We start from the raw sequence: 24,634 nt of genomic DNA, 5'->3' as shown, positions 1-24,634 counted from the left end.
TACTTAAATCCGTTTTCCAGAGTTTGGATATTAAGGAAAAAGACACAAATCTTTAGCCAGCTCTTGGCTCCCCTGGGTTCCTCTAGCTAGCTTATCTTTGTGCAGCTGCAGCTACGTTAATGACATGAGAGTGAAGGATCAGAATAAAAATGTGAGTGCAACAATAAAAAGAGAAACCTTGATTTAATAATGTGAGTGCAGTAGGGCACTTGGGCCACCAGGCCTGCTTTCTATTCTGGTAAAGAGGATAATATAGTGATTAGTGATTCTTCACTGAATTTGACTATGCAACATACAGGTTCTAGTAGGACTCCCATCTACCGCAAGATCAACAGCACCCTCCAAAATGGTAATGGGAAGCTTGTGATCAATGGCAGCATAATTCTGGAACTGAGATCTTGTCAACCTCAAATGTGGTGACGCTGGTGCAGAATAAACTGTGGGGATCACTGGTGAGACTTCATTAAAGGCCAAAGGTCATATGAAAGTAGAGCCAAAAGGAGTCCACGTTTGCAACAGGAATAAACCACAGGAAACATCTTTCAAAACTGGTAGACCTTATGCAAGATGCAGCATCAACCACTTGGTGCCTCTTATCATCAAAATTAATTCATCACATGGTTGGGCTTGATGGCTCATGCCTGTAATCCCAGCACTTTGAGAGGGTGAGGCAGGAGGATCACTTGAGGTCAGGAGTTTGAGACCAGCCTGGCCAGCATGGTGAAACCTTGTCTCTACTACAAATACAAAAAATTAGCCAGGTGTGGTGTTGCAAACCTGTAGTCCCAGCTACTTGGGAGGCTGAGGCAGGAGAATCACTTGAACCCAGGAGGTGGAGGTTGCAGTGAGCCGAGATTGCATCACTGTACTCCAGTCTCGCAACAGAGTGAGACTCCATCTAAAAAAAAAAAGTGTATCCATCACAACTTGGGAATGATAAGAAGACTCGTGGCCACTGTCTACCCAAATCCTTTCACAAACTTTGGCATGACGAACAGCATGCTTTTATCTATTGGCATCACTAATGTTATATGTAAAAAATATTATCCCTGAGTAAAAGAGAAAGTCACTAAAACTGCCTTCTAAATCACCACCCCCAACTGTGATCTCACTTTACTTTAGGAAGCTGTCAAAAAAGATGACGTTAAGGTGTTAAAAACACCCATGTGAGGCAGAGGTTGCAGTGAGCCGAGATCGCGCCACTATACTCTAGAGCTTGGGTGACAGAGCGAGACCCCGTCTCAAAAAAAACCCCACAAAAAAACAACAAAACACCCATGTTCACTGTAGCATTATTCACCATGGCTAAGAGGTGAAAGCAACGCAAGTGTCCACAGACAGATGAATGGAGAAAGAAAATAGGGCACATACATACAGTGGAATATTATACAGCCTTAAATAAGAAGAAAATCCTGTCACATGTTGCAACATGGATGAATCTCAAGAATATTGTAGTAAGCTAAATAAGCCAGTAACAAAATGATAAATATTCTATGATTCTACTCATAGAAAGTATCTCAAGTCATGAAAACCACAGAAACAGAAGAAAGGCAGTTGCCAAGGGCTGGTGGGGAAGGGGAATTAGTGTTTAAAGGTTATAGTTTCAGTTTTACAAGATGAAAAAGTTCTAGAGACCTGGTGCACAATAATGTGAACATACTTAACACTACTGAACTGTATATTTAAAAATGTTTAAGATGGCACATTTAATGTTATGTACATGTGTGTTTTTTAACCACAAAAACAAACAAGGTGTTAAAAAGAGATTCTGAGCCGGGTGCGGTGGCTCAAGCCTGTAATCCCAGCACTTTGGGAGGCCGAGACGGGCGGATCACGAAGTCAGGAGATCGAGACCATCCTGGCTAATACGGTGAAACCCCGTCTCTACTAAAAAATACAAAAAAAACTAGCCGGGCGAGGTGGCGGGCGCCTATAGTCCCAGCTACTTGGGGGCTGAGGCAGGAGAATGGCGTAAACCCGGGGGGCAGAGCTTGCAGTGAGCTGAGATCTGGCCACTGCACTCCAGCCCGGGCGACAGAGCGAGATTCTGTCTCAAAAAAAAAAAAAAAAAAGAGATTCTGGGGGATACTTGATGAGCATCCTAGGATGTACAAAGGACAAGGCTGTCTCCTGGGAGTTTAAAAGTGATATCAATTTTTCCATTTTTTATACCGGGGCAGGTATGGCTCTCAACAACCATTTTTTAGTGTAAAAATGAATTTGCTATAGAAACCACATAGCTTATGAATGAACAAGAGCCTTATACCAGCACCTTCAGCAATACTGTGTTAGGCAGACAAAATCTCAGCTGCAGCTTTACCCTCAAATACTGGGAATCTGCAACCTTGAACACCCTTAAGGGAACAAGGGGGTTAAACAGTTAACACTGTACTATACCATTAATATACAAATACACATCTGGAGAATATAACAATTTGTTTTTAAGAATAATTTGATAATATATATCAAAAGCCTTAAAATTTTATATAAATTTTAGAAATTTCATTTCTGGGAATTTGGCTGAGCAAAATAATTATGTATAATTTGTATTATATATTATAATTATCACATAATTATTGCATAATTATAATTATGTATAAATTGGTATAATTCTTATACCAAAAATCAGCTGGGCGCGGTGGCCCACACTGTAATCTCAGCACTTTGGGAGGCCGAGACAGGTGGATCACAAAGTCAGGAGTTGAAGACAAGCCTGCCCAACATGGTAAAACCCCGTCTCTACTAAAAATACAAAAATTTGCCAGGCATAGTGGCAGGCAACCTGTAATCCCAGCTACTCACTCAGGAGGCTGAGGCAGGAGAATCACTTGAACCCAGGAGGCAGAGGTTGCAGTGACCCGAGATCATGTCACTGCATTCTAGCCTAAGTGACAGAGTGAGACTCCATCTCAAAAAAAAAAAAAAAAGAAAAAAAGAAAATATACCCAAAATTTATATGTATAATAAATATTACAATCTATAAAGTTTTACTTCCTTAAACTAACTCTTTTTATAAACAGGCTTTTCTGAGGTTTCAGCTCCCACTCTTGAGGTTACTAAGCGTATGGAAAACCACCGAAAAGTTCTAATATATTTTATAATAGGAAATGACCTAAAAAATAGATGAAATATTGAAAAAGCACCTGTACATGTTCATTTATATTGATATGTGGCAAACTACAGTATAACTTACCCTCCTTAATGAAGCTTCAGCATTAACTGCATTTTCTGGGTGAACCCACTTAGAAGAAGGCAAACCGAGTCCTGAGTATGCATGTGTTCCATTTGGATACTGCCAAATAATTGGATAAAGTCCAAGCTGATTATATGAAGCAGAAGGATGGGCTTGTCCAAGAAGATGAGGTGACTGGTGCTGTAACAACTGTTGCTGTTGCTGGTGTGCTAGTGCTAAGTGGCTCAAGCTGCTGGCATGAGCACTCTCTAGTCGTTGGTGGCCACCAAGTAAGGAGGCAGTAGGCACTCCAGGTAACACAGTGGGAAGTAAATGAGGGTGATGAACAGCATGGTGTGGACCACTAGTCAGAGGATGAGTGTTAATGGCAGGTAATGGAGTTTGACTAGAAGATCCGGCTAGTAAATGGGGTGCAGGAGTTAAGGCAGGATGATGGGTACCTGGATTTAAACAGGTTCTATGAGATGAGGAGTGAAGAGGAAAAGGATGCTGGCTTAGGAAAGGTGAAATATGATTAGCTCCTGTTTCTGACCCAATAAGTGCAGGATCTCTGTAAACTGTAAAATGCTCATTTTTATCAATGATAAGAGGACTCTTTGTAGTTTCTAATGTACTGCTTCGAGTAGGAATTGGATGAAAACTGCATCTTGACAGCTCATGTTCTATCTTATTTGCCAGTCTTCTTTCACCAGTAGCTTGGCTGTTCACATAAGTGGTCTTAGACTTTACAGAATCAGGAGAATGAGTTATTTTGGGTTTAACAACTTCAGGTGACGGACTGGATTTTATCTTATGAGTATCTACTGAAGTATTAAGTTTAGATTTTATAGTCTCTGGAGGTGGACTTCGCTTATGCAGCTTATCTTCCACGACAGAAACCACACTTAAAGGAGAAATGTAAGAGACATACTTCTCTTTTTCCATGTTCAAGTGATCATTTCCTGAAGAAGCATTTGTAACACTTGATTGGGTAAGATCCACTTTAACTACATCACTGACCCAGCTCTGGTCAGAATCTTGTTTTGCTGTTTCCAAGAATTTTGCATTTGCAATAGAGTGTTTTGAATCACTAACATTAGGATCCATTTTCTGAAGTGTCTGAAGGCCAAAGGTACTTGAGTTTTCCTGAGCCACCTTTTCTAAATTAGTGTCATTTGTAATATCAATAACACATTTTGGTGTGGGTGGTCTGGATACAAACTTCTCCTTTGGTAGTAATTCCATGGTATGTGTTTTTTCCATACTGCATTCCTGAGGAAGTAAATCATTAGAATTATGATCAGAAACTGTGGACTGTTCTGACGAATGGATAATCATATCTTCTTGAAGCTGGGTGTCAACAGACTTCCGCTTCTCTGCTTCTTCATGTTTTTTATCTTCCTGTATTTGATCCCAGGGAGGCTGGCTATCTTTTAGGGTCTCTTCTCCTGCCTTCTCATTATTATGGGATTTTCCTTCTTCTCCATTTATTTTTGAAGTATTTTTATTTTTCAATTCATTCTCTGACTTCTGTTCTGATGAATTATCTATTATTCTCTTATTTGAATTTTCTGAGTCGCTGCTCTCGGAAAAGTCTGAAACATTGTCAGTTCGAAGTCTTTTCATATTTAGTTTCTTTTCATCCTCCTCAGGTTTCCTTCTTTTATTCATCAAGTGTTTGTTTTTACCTTTAGGGTTTTCTGTAGGATTAAAGAAAGAACAATCTTATTTTTCATACTAAATAAGCGTATTTTAAAATGTATTTTTGTTTCGTTTTCATTCCCTTAAAAAAAAACAGTGGGTCCTACCGCCTCGTGATATATAATCATATTTTTCCTCCTTCATCTTCTCTTCATCTGGTATACTGCTATCTGAGCCCTTCCTCTTATTTGGACGGATACTTCTTTGTTGCTGTTGCTGGTGCGTATTCTGTTTTGGTACAGCAGCTTGGGAGTTCATTGCTGGTCTGGGACTATTTGCTTGAGCACGTGTATAATGGCTCTAAAAATAACCAATTAACAGTAATTGTTTACTACCTGGTTTCTACTAGCCTAAGGAAAAATATTTTACAGAAATCCATCCCTAATAACATACATACGTGAACAGCGTTGACGTTTTGATTGGCACGAGACCTGCGTCGTGATGTAATGCCAATATTTTCACCTTTTAACAAAGAGTGAACAACATCATCTAGAAAGGTCATTTGAACCATAGAAGGATCGACATTCTGTGGTTCTAGTACCTAATCCATGATACAAAACAAAAACAAAAATTAAATAGAATGAGCTAATCAAATATTTGGTATAATTTCTTTACTCGGTAGAAATGTTTAGAAATCAGCTTGGGATCCCTAATTTATAAGATTCTGTTACAATAATTTACTTTATTCACTTAAGACAAAATTACCTTTTTAACATTCTGAAACTCACCGTTTCAACTGCTAACCAAGAATTAAAAAGCTAATATATTTACTGCAAGTACATCTTGAAAAACAAGGGTATTAATCAAGAATACAGATGCCAACAATGATACTAAAAAACAAAAGCACAGACGCCAAGATATGAAACGTATTTTAAAAATAGAAAGTAATTTTCAAAAAGCAGTTGTAAAATAAAACTCAGAGGTAGGCTTTAGGGAGAAGAAAAAGACAAAAATTGTGCAAATGAATAATTTTTAAAATGTGATTAAAACTATTTTAACAATTCAAGGCAGTTTTCTACTTTAAGAGGTTAAAGTCTGTCACTGTTTTAGGGAAAAAATCAAACGCAATGAAAGAATAACATTTATTTAGCATTTTATCTACATTTTAACCAAAGTATTCACTTTGAATTGTGTGTAAAGGAGCTCTATCAGATAATCTCCACAATCCAATCAGGCAGGAAGGTATAAATATCTATTTTTTCTACATAAACAATAGCTTTAAAAATGAATATTTTTTGTATTAAAAAAAATTGAAATCTCAAGACTTTCAGACTGCTACTTAAGACTCCATAGGATTCAGGTGCGGTGGCTCATGCCTGTAATCCCAGCACTTTGGGAGGCCGAGGTGGGCGGATCATGAGGTCAGGAGATCAAGACCATCCTGGCTAATATGGTGAAATCTTGTCTCTACTAAAAATACAAAAAAATTAGCCAGGTGTGGTGGTAGGTGCCTGTAGTCCTAGCTACTCAGGAGGCTGAGGCAGGAGAATGGTGTGAACCCAGGAGGTGGAGCTTACAGTGAGCTGAGATCATGCCACTGCATTCTAGCCTGGGTGACAGAGCGAGACTCCATCTCAAAAACAAAACAAAACAAAACAAAGAAACTCCATAGGAAACCCATAAGCCTTAAGATTCACCATAAAACTTAATTGAGCATACCAACACTGACATCTGATGTGAGAAGAACTGTAGTGTTTGTGTTTAAGTTTTCACTGATGAAAAGAAACGATTTGGGAAACATTTTTATTACTGGAGGGACAGAAAAACTGCAACTCTGAGAAAGAAAATTTTAGCTGATCTAAGGATTTTAAAAAGACTAATCAATTAAAAGAGTTTAATGCCTCTATTTTAGGAACTGATTTTATCAGTGTTGAAATAAATTGAGCATCACTGTCTCCCTATGACCTGAAATGACCTCTATGAAATATCAGATACACTTAAACTTACTAGAATTACAGGACCAAAAACCATAGAGAAAAAAATTATTTAGTATCAAATTTTTGATGTATTTTGGGGGGCACAGACGATCTGAACTTCTCAAATCTCTACAAAAATATCAGTCGAACTATTTACCTGATCATTCATAACGATCATGGTGCGGGTGAAGAGATCATGATGAGTAATTATGCCAGTAAACCACTGGGTGGCAGAGTCTTGTCTATATACTCTCACTCTGTATCCATTTAAGGAATAAGGACCTTTAAAAAAACACAAGAAATAGAAATATCTTAAATGGAGACATTTTCATTTAATAACTGCCTTTTAGAAGAAACATGAGCTAGTGTATAATAGTAATATATCCAACTATCAGTTTTCAAAAAAATGTTTTAGAAGTAAATAAATATCCTTTCAAATGAATCATTCTGAAGTTACTATATACACTGCACTAGACCCACACATTTCCTGATTCAACAGAAATAAAATAAGAGAGAAGGAAGGTTTCTAGGATCACAAGTTAATAAGAGAACAGTTCAAAATGCAAAGTTACAATAGTGTAGAATGCAGTAAGGTCACAAAGCTACTTAGTAAGATTGCAGAAGTTGACTTACATGGTTGAAATAGAAAGGTTAACTTGCAACTTGATGTTTGAGTCTTCCAGTTGCCAAAACTTTACCATAAACAACTACAAATTTTGATTTGCTATAACAGCCAGGAAAAGCTGCTAAAAGTCTTAAAAAAGAGATTGGCTAAGTGAATTTATACATACAGCACTAAAAATTTTTAACAAAATATGGTACACTTTTGTAAAACTCACTTTTTCAAAGGATATTCTTGTGTAGATATCCATTAGAAAATTTAAAAATTACATATTAAAGATATTTATCTACAGATATTCAGATATGTCTAATAAAACCAGTCACTCAAGAGGATACTGAGATGAAAATGATCTTTAATTCACAGGTATTAAAACGGTATCAAATACTTTAACAAAGAACTGAAAGGGAAAAAACTGCTATACCTTAATAATTTACAAAGTGCTTTCAAAATTTTCAAGTGCTTATTTAATTCTCTCTCGTAAGTATTGTTAGCCCTTTTACAAAAATCAAGAAAGTGAGAGGTTGACAGATTAGGTAAAATTTTAAGTCAAAGATCTAGGACTGAATTTATTTTTCTGATGTTCTTTCTTCTACAGTTACAACAGATTCAACAATTAATCCTTTGCCAGCTTTAAATATATATGTATAAATCAATGAACTGTAGAAAGTATTCCATATGACCTGTAAATTAAATACGTTCATCTAGAGAAAAGTAAAGATGTTGACTGGCTATAATTTAAGGGAGGTGATGCGTAAACACTGTTTAGTAGCCATATCAATTATATAAACTTCAGTCTTTTCTAACTATTGAAGAATAACACTTTGTATTACTTTTTCTAAATAATATAGGACATGCTTATAGAGTAATTTCAAATATGATCAGTTTTCAATTCCCATTAACAAACAATTTACACTGGTTTGTTCCCACTACTTAACATAGGTTAGAGTCAGCCTCACACAATTCTGCATAAAAAGAATAGGGACTATATTGCCCCTTAATCTTTTCTCCTCTAAGGATACAATGCAGAAACAAAATATTATTTTTATACAATTTGCCTGGTTTCTTCAACAAATTAATTGCAAGGAAAGGGAACAAAAAGGGTAACAAAGGGGATGTACCAAACAATCACCATGTGTGGACCTTTTCGGAATCCCTTGATTTTAAAAAAACAAATCAAACCTGTTAAAATATTTGACATTTGTGAGACAAATGAAAACTTGAAATACCTACTGTTTAAAATTTAAAAACTATTACTTTTTTCAGAATAATGTTCCAGCATTGTTTTGTTTTAAAAAATGGATAGAGTAGGGTGATGTCTGAAATTTGATAGAAGCGGGTATGGACAACACAGGATCAGCCAAGATTTGATAGTTATTGGGGCTGGGAGATAGGTGAAGGAAAGTTCACTGAAATATTCTATTTTTGTGTGTGTTTGAAATTCTCCATAGAAAAGTTTAAAGAATATTTAACCTAGGAAGAATTAAATATGTAGATGATCCACTACTGTACACGCCCATATAAAGCAAATAGCTTTGGGATTCTCTCTTGATGCTTAATGGCATGGAAGTTGACGGTCGAGATAAACATGGGAATTTAACAACAAAATTCCATTCACAAAGACATTCGACAACTCTTCATGCCATATTGTCTCACTTCCCATTCAATTTCCAAAAAACCTGTATTTACAATACATAATTTTACTGACAGAAATGGGCATTGCTAAAAATTATCAAACCCCACTGGTTCGAAGGTCACGTTTTAACATATTAACAAAGGAAATAAAAGACTAGTAAATTTCTGAAAAAGGTGCACTGATGAAATAGGCCACTTTTACCAGATACGAAGAATATTCTTCAAAGGAAATAAATGGTGACTGTGGGCAACCCTCTACTGCAAACAATGCTTCCTTCTCCAGGAAAGACACACCTACGGAATTCCATAATATGCAGTTTTCTGTCAACAAAACACCTGTGTGTGGCTGTAATTTCATGACAGGCATTTAGCTCAAATAAGTTAATAAACTCGTGAAATTATCAACTTTCCATGAAAATTATTATGACTCTGTTATTATTTTCCTGGATATACATAACTCAAAATACTGGACTGGGCCTTCTATTTATATTGCACACAATTGAATAACCAAAACCAAATATGATAAGTTGCCTAGATCCAAAAAACTTTAATGCATAACTTCAAAATAGTTACCTTGCATAAAAATCTCCTGAACCTTTTGTTCCTTTACCCAGACTTTCACTTCCTCGTGAAGCTGCGGGTTGTCCCTGAGAACTGGGTTTAGGCTGTCTATGTCGTCCTAGAATTATAGATTAAAAGAAAGGTCCATGTTACGCTCTCCTACCATTAATGTTACAGACTTTCCCTCCTATACGTTCTAAGGACTGAAGAAAATTCCTTTGATCTAAATGTACCAAAAACACAAATTCATGAGTTGTAATTCATTGGCAACTGTATAACAAAAAAGCGTAAGAAATTAATCTGTGGTAATATTTGACCCTTGACAACAATGTCCTAAAGTCAAAATCTGAAATTAATGTGTTTTCTAACTTTTAAAGTATAGCCTTATTCAAGTCATTTTTTTTTTTTTTTTTTTTTTTTGAGACGGAGTCTCGCTCTGTCGCCCACACTGGAGTGCAGTGGCTGGATCTCGGCTCACTGCAAGCTCCGCCTCCCAGGTTCATGCCATTCTCCTGCCTCAGCCTCCCAAGTAGCTGGGACTACAGGCGCCCGCCACCACGCCCAGCTAGTTTTTTTTTTTTTTTTTTTTTTGTATTTTTTAGTAGAGATGGGGTTTCACCGTGTTAGCCAGGATGGTCTCGATCTCCTGACCTCGTGATCCGCCTGTCTCGGCCTCCCAAAGTGCTGGGATTACAGGCTTGAGCCACCGTGCCCGGCTCAAGTCATCTTTTTAAGGGATTCACTATTGGAAGCAATATACAAATCAAGTAACATCAGGTCATTTAAGGGTGTTGGCAGAAGAACTGAGGTGAACATTTTAATGCCGATATATACACAGATGACTTACTGACCTTCCCATAATACTTAACCTCTAGAGTTTGAAACTACTTTTATTCTGTTCTAATTTAAATGTCATCAAATTAAGTTCTACTTACAGTCATCTGACCAGTAATTTTACTGATAAATTTTTATTTCTTGAAACTAGCGCCAAAACACCCAGACAATCAAAAATACATTATTGATGGTATTACTCTCACAACAGGGTGGATCTAGACATAGAAATAACTAATTCTCTCTCACTGGAGATGTGAATCACACAATCACATGATTTCCCACAATTTGCTGGTCTCCCACTGGACTCTGACATTCTGTTCTCTCTCTCTCTCAAAGTACCTCTGCTGCTCCTGCATTTGAGATCAGCTGCAGTAACACGAGAGTAGCTGGGAAGAATAACAGACCAGCACTGTCAAATGGCAGCTATTTTAAAAGTGGACAGGAAGGGCTGGGTGCAGTGGCTCATGCCTGTAATCCCAGCAACTTTGAGAGGCCGAGGTGGGCGGATCACGAGGTCAGGAGATCGAGACCATCCCGACTAACACGGTGAAACCCTGTCTCTACCAAAAATACAAAAAAATTAGCTGGGTGTGGTGGCAGGTGCCTGTAGTCCCAGCTATTCGGGAGGCTGAGGCAGGAGAACGGTGTGAACCCGGCAGGTGGAGCTTGCAGTGAGCCGAGATCACTCCACTGCACTCCAGCCTGGGTGACAGAGCGAGACCCCGTCTCAAAAAAAAAAAAAAAAAAAAAAAAGTAAAAAAGTGGACAGGCAGATCATGGAAACCAGTGAATAGAAAAGAGCTAAACTAAGTGAACTATATCTGATGAATAAAAAACAATCTGGCAACTTCGAAAAGCCAAAAGGCGGCTGAAGTGTAAAAAATAAAAAAGGACTCCTAATCAAGTAGGTCATACTTCACTCTTCAAAGTCTATCCAGGTATAATGTTTCCTTCTCTTTTTTTTTTTTTTTGAGGCGGAGTCTCGCTCTGTCGCCTGGACTGGAGTGCAGTGGCCGGATCTCAGCTCACTGCAAGCTCCGTCTCCCAGGTTTACGCCATTCTCCTGCCTCAGCCTCCCAAGTAGCTGGGACTACAGGCGCCCGCCACCTCGCCCGGCTAGTTTTTGTATTTTTAGTAGAGACGGGGTTTCACCGTGTTAGCCAGGATGGTCTCGATCTCCTGACCTCGTGATCCGCCCGTCTCGGCCTCCCAAAGTACTGGGATTACAGGCTTGAGCCACCGCGCCCGGCCTAATGTTTCCTTCTCATACTGCTTTTAAGGCACTACTCTGTATTTTTAGAGTAATATTGTGGTAAATATTCTATCTGATATGTACTTAAACATAGTGAAAGCCAACAGGACAAAGTAAGGGCCTTCAAATTAACTATGTTCCTTGGAAAATATATAGAAGCACTGCTTTATAGCAGAAAAAATACTAGAATGAAAAAATGTCATACAAATAAGTAGGCAAAATCTGTCATTTTGGGAGGAAAAAAATGGGCATTAACATGTCTTTCTTTACTTTGCAAAGAAACTTTCTAGCAATCTCTTTTCTCTGCACCCCCTCAATAATACAGTGGACACTTAGAAATCCTATCAGACTCTAACCCTCTTAATGCACATCAGCTGACAGTCTAGTCTAGAACAAACAGAACACAGGAAACTTTTTTTTTTTTCTTTTTGAGATGGAATTTTGCTCTTGTTGCCCAGGCTGGAGTGCAATGGCGTGGTCTCGGCTCACTGCAACCTCCGCCTCCCAGGTTCAAGTGATTCTCCTGTCTCAGTCTCCCAAGTAGCTAGGGTTACAGGCTCATGCCACCATGCCTGGCTAATTTTTGTATTTTTAGTAGAGACGGGGTTTTATCATACTGGTTAGGCTGGTCTCGAACTCCTGACCTCAGGGTAATCTGCCTGCCTCGGCCTCCCAAAGTATTGGTATTATAGGTGTGAGCCACCACACCAGGCCCATAGAAAACTATTTTACAAGGAAAACCATTACTAATTTCAGACATCTCTGACAGCAAGTTCTTTTAAAATTTGTCACTTTAAAACTTCCATACATAAACATCCATAAACCTTTTCCATAATATAGGGAATTATAAAGTGTTTTTTCTGTGCTGTTTTATTTTCAGAGACACAGTCTCACTCTTGCCCAGCCTGTAGTGTACTGGGCACGATCTTGACTCACTGTAATCTTCGCCTCCCAAGTTCAAGGGATTCTATTCTCCTGCCTCAGCTTCCTGTGTAGCTGGGATTACAGGTGAACGCCACCACACACAACTAATTTGTGTATTTTTAGTAGAGACAGGGTTTCACCATGTTGACCAGGCTGGTCCAAACTCCTGGACTCAAGCGATCTGCCCACCTTGGCCTCCCAAAGTGCGGGGATTACAGGTGTAAGCCACCACGCCTGGCTATAAACTGTTTTTAAAGAAGCACTGCCAACACCTTGCAGACAAGTACAGTTTATATAACCAGTTGCCTGTGTTGAAATTTTACAACTTATAACTCATTTATTTATATCTTATTTACTCAACAGGTTAAAATAATGGGCTATAAAACCAGCTGCCTACGTTGAAATTTTACAAGTTATACCTACTAGGTTATATAATCTATTTCTTCAACATTTATTTATAAATATTTTTTGTTTTGTTTTGAGACGGAGTCTCACTCTGTCGCCCAGGCTGGAGTGCAGTGGTGCAATCTCGGTTCACTGCAACCTCCGCTTCCCGGGTTCAAGAGATTCTCCTGCCTCAGCCTCCTGAGTACCTGGGATTACAAGTGCCCACCACCATGCCCGGCTAATGTTTTATATTTTTAGTAGAGATGGGATTTTGCCATGTTGGTCAGGCTGGTCTCAAACTCCTGACCTCCTGATCCGCCTGCCTCGGCCTCCCAATGGGATCATAAGCATGAGCCTCTGCATCCAGCCTTATAAATATTTTTTCAACAGGTTAAAATAATGGGCTGTATTTCCAAGATCATTAAACAACATACAAATATTTTTCCAACAATGAACTATTAATTTTCTAGTGGAAATAGAATACCATTAAAAACTGTTAATTTGAGTCCCTCTACTGATACGACTTTATGTTAGTTCAAACTCTGGTCTCTCAATCTCCTCATCTATAAAGGAGAGTTACTAATATTTCCCTCTTTTTCTATCTTAATAAATGTTTTAATAAGATTTTTTATGTACAAAAATTAGCTTTATTAAAACATCTAATTCTGAATTATGACATTTGAGTACTGAATGATGTGAACTACTTGGTTAATTAAAACCCACAAAAAGTATCCCAATGCACTGCCTGATTTATGACAGCATTGTTGTTGCTGAACTGCTCCCCCTCGTCTACATATAGTACTCTGTAAGTTACAGGAATTTCTGTTACATCATCATTCCTATTTTAAAGAGGACTGTTAAAGGTTAAATGAGTAAAAAAGTCAATTAGTTTTTTTTATAAAATATATTTACTGACGTGAGTAATTTTGTACAGGTGCTAAATGTTAGATACAATCAACAAGGCTGACTTACAGATAAGATAAACTTAATTTTGGAATTACAAACTAGCTATAAATATCCACTATCTTGCACAGAATTTAAAAGGTCTTCAGCTGTGCCTTGAGCTTGTATGAGATTAAAAATCCACTTAATGGGCCGAGATCGCACCACTGCACTCTAGCCTAGCAACAGAGTGAGATTCTCTCTCAAAAAAAAAAAAAAAAAAAAACCACTTAATGGCACAGTCTTCACATTTCACACTTTAAAGACAGTAACTATAAGTAGTTACCTATATATAGTTTTTATCTTGAATAACTAATACCTATTAATTTTTCAAATACAAGTCACCTTGCTAAGTGAAGAGACAGGACCCTCTGTGAACCTCTCCTCCTGCATAAACTGTATCCTATTTGAGCTACCAGTTATAACCTCCAGCAAATGACAAATGGAAAAAAATCAGTTCACTAAGATCTGCTTTATTAGAAACATACATAGAACACAGAAAAAGTTCAAAAAACATCTTAAATGAGGTTTGGGAGTACATCATTCACTTGTGTCTTGTTCCCCCTTTTGCAAAGATAGACATGAACTCTAATTGAACATTAGACGCCTTAATGTACTGATACAGAAAAACAGCTAACATAAGACCAGGCACGGTGGCTCACACCTGTAATCCCAGCACTTGGGAGGCCGAGGCAGGTGGATCACCTGAGATTAGGGGTTCATCCTGGCCAACATGGTGAAACCCTGTCTCTACTAAAAATACAAAAAGTAGCCAGGGGTAGCAACACATGCCTGTGAATCCCAGCTACTGGGGAAGCTGAGGCTGGAGGCCAGAGAATCACTTGAACCCGGGAGGCAGAGGATGTAGTGAGCTGAGATGGTGCCATTGCACTCCAGCCTGGGCAACAAGAGCGAGACTCCATCTCAAAAAACAAACAAACAAACAACAAACAAACAAAAAACTAACCTAATGGTGCATTTACTATGGCAGAAACTGTGCTGGGTGCTTTCCATACAGTATCAATTGTTTTAACAACTTTGTGAGCTGAAATACATAGTATGTTCGGAGAGGCTCATGGTTACAAGCAGGAAGTGACAGAGCTGATATGTGAACCTAGTTCTGTGACTTCCAGGGCTCAGGTTCTTCTCCACCCCTGCCCGCCCCCTCCCCTGCCCCCCGGCAACATACACTCTCTCTCATTAGCACAATCAAAAGAAATGAAAGCTTACTATCATTGCCTTTTAAATTTTGACATATTTCTTTATATGTAAGGGGTAAAAGGCAACATTATCTTATAAAATGAGACTGACTCAAAAGCAAAGAACTGAAAGACAATGGGTAGAAGATACCTTTCTATAAACTTCTAACACTGGTTATGTGACATTCCATATATAGAAATAGTCAAATACTCATCAAAGAGAGGAGACTTAGGATGGCAAACTCATGCAATCTTATAATCAGAAAGTGTAAAAGAGAAGAAACATCACTTTGGTGATGTACCTTAGTCATGATCTACAAAATACCCAAATGCTATTTTTTTCTAGGTTAACACTGTGCTGAATGACTATGTGGATGATCAAAATGCAGGTATTTTTTCACGTGTACAGGAGGGAATAATGGGGCTAGGTGTGGTGGTTCACACCTATAATCCCAGCACTTCAAGGAAGCATAGGTGGGAGGATCCCTTGAGTCCAGGAGCTCAGGATCAGCCTGAGCAACATGGCAAGATGCCATTGCTATAAAAAATTTAAATATCAGTCAGGCATGGTGGGGTGTGCACCTGTAGTCCCAACTACTCAGGAGGGTGAGGTGGGAGGATCGCTTGAGCTCAGGAATTCAAGGTAGCAGTGACCTATAATTGTGCCTCTGCACTTCAGCCTGGGCGACAAAGCACGACCCCGTTTCAAAAAAAAGTTAAAATCAGGTCGGGTGCAGTGGCTCATGCCTGCAATCCCAGCACTCTGGGAAGCCGAGGCGGGTGGATCACCTGAGGTCACAAGTTCGAGACCAGTCTGACCAACATGGTGAAACCAAACCTCATCTTTACTAAAAAATACAAAAAAATGTATTTGGGTGTAGTGGCACGCATCTGTAATCCCAGCTACTCCTAAGGCTGAGACAGGAGAATCCCTTGAACCTGGAAGGCAGAAGTTGCAGTGAGCCCAGATCGTGCCACTGCACTCCAGACTGGGTGGCAGAGTGAGACTCTCAAAGAAAAGGTTAAAATCAGGCTGGAATGTGTATTTTGACAGACTACTGTACTAACGTAATTTTAAGTGATTATGGACTTTCTATTTAATTCGAAAGAAAAAAATAACCATCTAGGTAGTATAAAATATAAGCTCAGAACACTAAAATGTTCAGGTATGTCTGGTTAGATTTAATGATACCAGTATTATGAAAGTGTTAAAAATAAACATAACTCATTTCCTAAGATAATAAGGCAGAATGCTCCTTGCCAGCTCAAGAAATATATTCTTTATGTCACACATAGTCTCATTTGACTGCTGACAAAAAGCCAACAAAGGGTGGTTAGTTTTTAAGTGACAGAGAAGATTGGCTTAATAATGTAATAGATTTGCTCTAAAGTCTCAACTGATGTCTAGAGTAGCACTTTCATTTTAGGATATAAGAAATATCACAAAACTGGAGCAGTTTCTCCTCCTTTGGACAATTTCTGATAGATAATGACTGAATGCTCACTTTGAAATTGATACTGATTGGCCGGGCGCGGTGGCTCAAGCCTGTAATCCCAGCACTTTGGGAGGCCGAGACGGGCGGATCACGAGGTCAGGAGATCGAGACCATCCTGGCTAACACGGTGAAACCCCGTCTCTACTAAAAAAAATACAAAAAATTAGCCGGGCGAGATGGCGGGCGCCTGTAGTCCCAGCTACTCGGGAGGCTGAGGCGAGAGAATGGCGTAAACCCGGAGGCGGAGCTTGCAGTGAGCTGAGATCCGGCCACTGCACTCCAGCCTGGGCGACAGAGCGAGACTCCGTCTCAAAAAAAAAAAAAAAAAAAAAAAAAAAAAAGAAATTGATACTGATATGTGGCTTATTAATGGAATGATTTTCCCCTCTGCTATAAAACCCTTGACCTTTGTGGTAACATCCAGTGTGCTTTCTTAAATTCCATTCCATTACACAAATTTCTCCATAAAGACCATCTTTGATAGTATAAGAATTACCATAAAAGCAATTATTTTATATCCTGAATATCAGATTAGGTGATTGAACATGTTTTGCCACACCAGTTTCACCAGTCATAAATTCATGGTTTAGCAAAACTACAAATAGTCGCTTCTTCGATTCCTGAGATTGCCGGCCAACAGTTTTTTTAAAACATGAATGTTAAGTCCACAAGAGTGACACTAATTTTTACCACACCGCATCTTTTTAATTTATAAAAGAATCCATTTTGTTAATAAGGATTTGCTGAGACAGGAAGTCTACGAAGTTTGAAAGTTGCTACAGGGGTGCTCAAAAAGCACAGCTGTCTATACCACATGCAGTTAACTAAATGAAGGTACCAGTGAAGGCTTTCATGTTATTTTCATGATTTATAATAAGGGCTAGCAAACATTTTTTGTAAATGGCCAGAAAGTAAATACATTAGGCTTTGTGGGCCATACCATTTGTCATAACTACTCAACCCTGCTGTTACAGCAGAAAAGTGGCTAAAAAATACCATAAAAATAGATAAATGAATGAGCATGGCTATGTTCCAATAAATGTTTCTATATTAGCATTCTATGAAATTTGAATTTCACAGAATGTTTAGCTGTCATGACATATTCTTTTCAACTGTTTAAAAATGTAAAAGTAACTGGACACACTGGCTTGTACCTCTGATCCTAGCTACTCAGGAGGCTGAGGTGGGAGGCTCTCTTGAGCCCAGAAGTTCAAAGCTACAGTGAGGTATGATCACCATAGTCACTGTATTTCACCCTGGGTGACAGAGGGAGATCCTGTCTCTAAAAAAGTAAAAAAGGAAAAGACAAAAACAAGAGGCAGGCTGGATTTAGCTTGTAGTTTGCCTTTTCCTGATTAAAAACAACAAAACAACCAATATGAAGCAAGATTAAAAACTTCTACATCATGTATCAAACACAATTTTAAATATACTAATGCAATTTGATCTAATTGACTGAAAACTCTTTATTTCCACAAATGCTTGAATTATATACAATCATGAGCACAGGAAATTAAATCAATACCAAATCCTTTTCACCAGTAAAGACAAAAATATCTTAAGGTAAATATATTATTTAAACTTTCAAAAGTAAATGAGTTTCCCTGATGTATTCTGGATAATGCTTAGCCTTCCAAATATAACAGTATACTTGATTTTAATGTAGATAATTTAAGAAAAATTATCTACTTTGCAAGATAAGATTTCCTCCTTTAGGTCAATGACTATTACATACAGAGGATGGAATCATCATCTTCTCTGGGCTCCCAAGTAAAGTAAAAATGAGTATATGCATTGAAAAGTAAGAGATATTATAGTCTTTACCTGATTTATTAAGGACACGAGAGATTAATCTCTTAAGCTGTCTATGTAGGGGTGTGTGTGTGGGGGTGGGTGGGTGTGGGTATAAATATAAATACTTTAAAAAAAAAAAGAAACATATTAAAAGATTTCACATAATTAAAAGCAGGGGTAATGAAGTCTCTGTATACAAAATTCCATCATTTGATTAGTTGTGGTTAATTCGGATGTCTAGAATCCAGACTATCATTTAAACTAAAGCAATAAAATGTCTATCTTTCCAAAACATTATTAAACATAAAGATTCGGATGGGGCTACTCTGGGCACACTGCCTATAGGGTAGCCCTGCTCCACAAGGAGTAGTTTAAGAAAAAAAAAAAATTGAGGCCGGGCGCGGTGGCTCACGCTTGTAATCCCGGCACTTTGGGAGGCCGAGGTGGGCGGATCACGAGGTCAGGAGATCGAGACCATCCTGGCTAACACGGTGAAACCCCATCTCTACTAAAAATACAAAAAATTAGCCAAGTGTGGTGGCGGGCTACTTAGGAGGCTGAGGCAGGAGAATGGCGTGAACCCGGGAGGCGGAGCTTGCAGTGAGCCGAGATCACGCCACAGCACTCCAGCCTGGGCGACAGAGCGAAACTCCACCTCAAAAAAAAAAAAAAAAGAGATGGTAGGAGGAAATAGGACAATTTATATTATCCATGAAATTCTTTTCTCATTCATATAATCAAGAAGATCATATACAATATGCTTAGTCTTTCTAAATTATTTACATTCTGAAACTACATGAGATAAATTTAGTTTCTGAATAGAAGTGATGAAAGTAGTAAATACAATAAAACTCTATTTTCATTTACTGTAACTGGAAATAGTCTAGAAATGGAAGTGACATTCAGAAAATCAGAATGATGTTTAGATTTTTTTTTTTTTTTTTTTTGTGGCTAAAAAAGGATTGTTGTACCAGGGGAAAACAGTAAACACCAACATTTTAATGTTATAATTATTACATTTTTGCTTTCAAATAATATTCTTTGCATTAGAGTTTTATCTTTATTTAGAAACAAAACAAAGTGATGAATGATTTTGATCCCATGCTGATCAAAAGAAAGCAATTTTAGTAAAAGGCTATTTTAAAAAATCCAAAATAGATTTAGGTTTTTTTCCTAAAAATTAGCATGCTGGTAAGCATATTCATCAGATATTGAGGCCTAAGTGGAATTGGTAACTTGAAGTGAAACTTAAAGACAATGTCCAGAATGTCTATGGGCAAATCATTGTTTGTCTACACATAAAATGAAAATAAGCCAGGCACAGTGGCTCACGCCTATAATCCCAGGCATGGGAGGCTGAAGCGGGTGAATCACCTGAGGTCAGGAGTTCAAGACCAGCCTGGCCAACATGGTGAACCCTGTCTCTATTAAAAATACAAGAATTAGTCGGGCATGGTGGCACATGCCTGTAATCCCAGCTATTTGGGAGGCTGAGGCAGGAGAATTGGTTGGACCTGGGAGGCGGAGGTTGCAGTGAGCTGAGATTGAGCCACTGCACTCCAGAGTCTGGGCAACAGAGCAAAGACTCTGTTTCAAAAAAATACCACCAATTCTTTACCCTGCACTTTTTAACAGTTTTGAATACCATTCGTTTTCACAGCATCAACATTTAATCATAAGAATTTAAGGACCATATTAACTTATATAATATGCAGAAGGCTCCACAAACATTACAGGATCTAAGAGCTAAATGTTTTGTCCATTTCATAAAACGATAACTGTAAATACAACTGGAGCTTTAAGAGCTTTAAGTTGCATTCACAGTGGTAGTTATTTAAACCCTGGCTCTATTAAAATTACAAAAACTTAGCTGGGTGTGGTGGCACACCCTTGTAATCCCAGCTACTTGAGAGGCTGAGGCATGAGAATCACTTGAACCCAGCAAGTAGAAACTGCAGTGAGATAAGATCATGTTACTATACTCCAGCCTAGGTGACAGAGTGAGACTGTCCCAAACAACATAAAAAATAAAATTTGACCACCACATATTGCCACAAAATTGTCTCCAAATGCTAGTGGAAGAAAGGAGGCCTTCTACCACATAAGGTTAAAGAAATGTTATTTCTAAATATTTCTAACATAATTCTGAGTCTGTATTGTCAATTTTGGTGATGTGATTCTATACAACACATAATATAATAAAATCTAAAAATTACAGATTTATCATCATTGTTAAATTTTTAAGTTGTAGGCAAAATTTTAAATTATTATAATTCTTAAGGAACCTCTTGATTCTCTGTATACATTCCAAACACGAATATTTTAGAGCCAAGCACTTGGGACACTATTTACACACCAACCCCCCACCCAAAATACCTTAAACTATGCAAGCTAGACCTTAATGCATGCAAATCAGAATTAAGCTAGTAGTACGGGATTCACTCAACTGTGATCCTAAATTTCTGTGATTACTCTGATTTTCTAAATAAGATGGGTAAACTGTCAGTTTAGAGAACAAAACTGACTTCAATGGCAATTAAGCCTAGCTTTTTACAAAGCAAGCTTTAGAAGCAATGACTTATGCAATTAGCCCGGTGGCCTTAAGAATTAATTTCTTGCCAAATACAACAGAAAACACTGATTATAGAAATCAATGAGCAAGCCTGAAATCTGCACAGAATCAAAAGGTGGCAGGGCCTATACAGGAACTATAATTATATAAAACAAGGAAACAGGCCGGGCACGGTGGCTCATGCCTGTAATTCCAGCACTTCGGGAGGCCAAGGTGGGCAGATCAGTTGAAGTCAGGAGTTCAAGACAAGCCTGGGAAACATGGCGAAACCCCGTCTCCACTAAAAACACATAAATTAGCTGGACATGGTGGCACACACCTGTAATCCTAGCTACTCAGGAGGCTGAGACAGAAGAATCACTTGAACCCAGAAGGCGGAGGTTGCAATGCGCCAATATTGTGCCATTGTATTCTAGCCTAGGCGACAGAGCAAGACTCCGTCTAAAAAAATATAAAATAAAATAAAATAAAACAAAACAAGAAAATAGACTATCTCCTTTACACTTTTTTCTTCTAGATAGAGTCTTCCTCTTGTCACCCAGGCTGGAGTGCAATGGTGTGATCTCAGGTCACTGCAGCCTCCGTCTCCTGGGTTTAAGCGATTCTCCTGCCTCAGCCTCCCAAGTAGCTGGGATTACAGGCACTGCTACCATGCCCAGCTAATTTTTTATATTTTTAGTAGAGATGAGGTTTCACCATGTTGGCCAGGCTGGTCTCGAATTCCTGACCTCATGTAATCCACCCGCCTCAGCCTCCCAAAGTGCTGTAATTACAGGCGTGAGCCACAGCACCTGGTCTCCTTTACCCTTAAGGGCTTATTTTCATACTGCTTCTTCAAAGGTTTTTTTTTTTGTCATAGTCTTAACTATCATCTTCTCAATACATTACTATAATGTGAAGTCATCCCCTTTCTGGAACAAGTTCAGACACAAACAAGTTTGTGTCTTTTCAAAGTTGTCCTGATTAAAAAACCACTGATCTTTTAAAATTGTTTAAAAGTTTCAGAAAAGAGGCCGGGCGCCGTGGCTCAAGCCTGTAATCCCAGCACTTTGGGAGGCCGAGACGGGCGGATCACGAGGTCAGGAGATCGAGACCATCCTGGCTAACACGGTGAAACCCCGTCTCTACTAAGAAATACAAAAAACTAGCCGGGCGCGGTGGCGGGCGCCTGTAGTCCCAGCTACTGGGGAGGCTGAGGCAGGAGAATGGCTAAACCCGGGAGGCGGAGCTTGCAGTGAGCTGAGATCCGGCCACTGCACTCCAGCCTGGGCGACAGAGCGAGACTCCGTCTCAAAAAAAAAAAAAAAAAAGTTTCAGAAAAGAAATTTTATTAAGCACATGAATGTTAAAAATTTTTTAAAACTGCATCTGGTCCTTTACAATGACGATATAATTTACCTTTATCTATGAAAAGAAATGAAAAATGTAAAACTGATATTGGTTAAAAATTCATTTCAGAGAATGAGTATAACTAAAACCTGCAGCTTGATACAAGAACATTAACTGTTACGAAGGAAAAACATTCCACAGTCCTAAGAAATCTACCTAGAAGTTTGCTGTTGCTATAAGCAACCCACTGTTATATATCCAGATATTTCAGGGATCTCTCCTTGGAACATCCATTTGGCATTGCTTGCAACTACTTATATCATTAATTACTAAGGAGGAAATGATAAAAGTTTAAGAGAAGTATATGTCATGAGAAATTATGAAAATGGTAAAAGGGTTCTGAATTTTAAAGCCTCAAGATTTTAACATTTTATGTACAAAGTTCTATGATGTTTCCATGGACTCATGATTTTTCAAATTGAAATAGGATTACATGAAATAACATTCCCGTGTCATTTTCATTACTTGGTATATATAAATTCACCATTAAATTAACTTCAAAGTTCACTTTCTGCTTACTTGTAAATTTTTCCTTTGTTCAAATTTTTGGCAAACCACAATTCTTGGGAACTCAAATGTTACTGCAAACTTCATTTAAAGTGAAAAAGAAAACTACAATGCTGTCTACTTCCACTGAATATTTTAAGTTATTCTCTCTCAGTTAATTTTCACATTCTGATCTAGAAAAGTGACTCTGATCTGAAGGCTTTCACAAAAAGTATCAATACAAAAACAAACAAGCAAACACACTACAATTTAATGAAATCTCAATGCTGAAAAGGTTGCCACAATTTTAGTTTAATCCTTTATCGTTAAAAATGTGTCCAATAGGCCGGGCGTGGTGGCTCAAGCCTGTAATCCCAGCACTTTGGGAGGCCGAGACGGGTGGATCACGAGGTCAGGAGATCGAGACCATCCTGGCTGACATGGTGAAACCTCGTCTCTACTAAAAAAATACAAAAACTAGCCGGGCGAGGTGGTGGGCGCCTGTAGTCCCAGCTACTCGGGAGGCTGAGGCAGGAGAATGGCGTAAATCCGGGAGACGGAGCTTGCAGTGAGCTGAGATCCGGCCACTGCACTCCAGCCCGGGTGACAGAGCGAGACTCTGCCTCAAAAAAAAAAAAAAAAAAAGTGTCCAATTAACCTGCATAAACTAAAATACTCAACTGAGCACCACTGTTTTCAAACTCTTCACAGCATATTAATAACTTGATTTACTTAATCATGTTTCCCTAAGGATAAAAGAGTATAGTCGTTTCAACTCTTAGAAAAGCACTGTGTGTAACACTAGCACTGATAAGACTTAAACAATTTTTTTAACCTTCATGTCTAACAACACCCAAAAAAACAAATCTCAAATTATAGTCACATTAAAACATACCAGGCAAACAAAACAGAATTAATGATAAATACAAGGGCATTTTAATATAATTGTTTTCATTATATTTGTAAGAATTTATGTCCTGGAATTAAAATATGCCCCAAAGGAAATCTACTTAAGCAATGGGATACAGCTTTAAAAATATTTTATCTTGGCTCAAATGATCACAAATAGAATCATAGAAACATTCCTTTAACTTTTCCAACTAGAAAGATTTTACATACTATATATATTATATATATCTCCATATATACATATTTTATATATATATATATCTCCATACACACATACACATACACACACACACACACACACCAGGATATATAACAGATATTAACAGTAATTTCTTTAGCTGAGTTATGAATAATCTACTTTGCTATGCTTTTATGTATTTTTATGGAAGTTTTTTATTTTGCAATGACCATGTTTTGCTTTTATAATGAGAAAAAGAAACTACATTTAAGATGAAAAACACTGATGCCAACAATTTATTCATACTAATTTCCTTTGTTACAAAGTTTCAACAAAAAATGCAATATAATCTGATTAGTTAAATATGATAAGCATACTCCATAGAAACTTAGCTAATTTAGAAATTTTGTTGATAATGACACAGAGTAAGTGAAAATACGTTTTGCATTTTTTTAAATACTCACATTAAAATATGGACTTAATCACTTGAGATCCAGAGTTACAAAAAGTCTAGCATGGGTAACATGACAGACTCTTGTTTGGAGTCTCTGGAAAACAAAAGAAATATAATCCCAGCACTTTGGGAGGCTGACGCAGGCAAATCGCTGAGCCCAGAGTTTGAGACCAGCCTGGGCAATATGATGAGACCCCATTTCTATAAAAAATAC

The 24,634-nt window shown here is 38.1% G+C and overlaps 1 protein-coding gene across 9 annotated transcripts in view; it reads right to left on the bottom strand.

Annotated features, from left to right (window-relative positions):
• JMJD1C (jumonji domain containing 1C) overlaps positions 1 to 24,634 on the bottom strand; it is a 374,654-nt gene that overhangs the window by 43,325 nt on the left and 306,695 nt on the right. For 4 of the 9 annotated variants that reach the window (XM_033208321.1, XM_033208322.1, XM_033208317.1 and 1 more), the window contains 5 exons: positions 9,617 to 9,722; positions 6,947 to 7,071; positions 5,271 to 5,414; positions 4,981 to 5,173; positions 3,194 to 4,872 (listed from right to left, as the gene is read on the bottom strand). In XM_033208321.1, the coding sequence (XP_033064212.1) occupies positions 3,194 to 4,872; positions 4,981 to 5,173; positions 5,271 to 5,414; positions 6,947 to 7,071; positions 9,617 to 9,623 (2,148 nt within the window). In that variant the 5' untranslated portion in view covers positions 9,624 to 9,722. Of the gene's footprint in view, positions 1 to 3,193; positions 4,873 to 4,980; positions 5,174 to 5,266; positions 5,415 to 6,946; positions 7,072 to 9,616; positions 9,723 to 24,634 lie in introns of all 9 variants that reach the window. The other 5 variants (XM_033208324.1, XM_033208323.1, XM_033208319.1 and 2 more) reach the window with 4 other exon arrangements.

This window comes from Trachypithecus francoisi, unplaced genomic scaffold (genome assembly GCF_009764315.1).
Source record: "Trachypithecus francoisi isolate TF-2019V2 unplaced genomic scaffold, Tfra_2.0 Lachesis_group9, whole genome shotgun sequence".
Classification (NCBI taxonomy): Eukaryota; Metazoa; Chordata; class Mammalia; order Primates; family Cercopithecidae; genus Trachypithecus; species Trachypithecus francoisi.
Note: the sequence above shows the minus strand (reverse complement) of the source record. Positions and strands in the feature narration are given on the sequence as shown.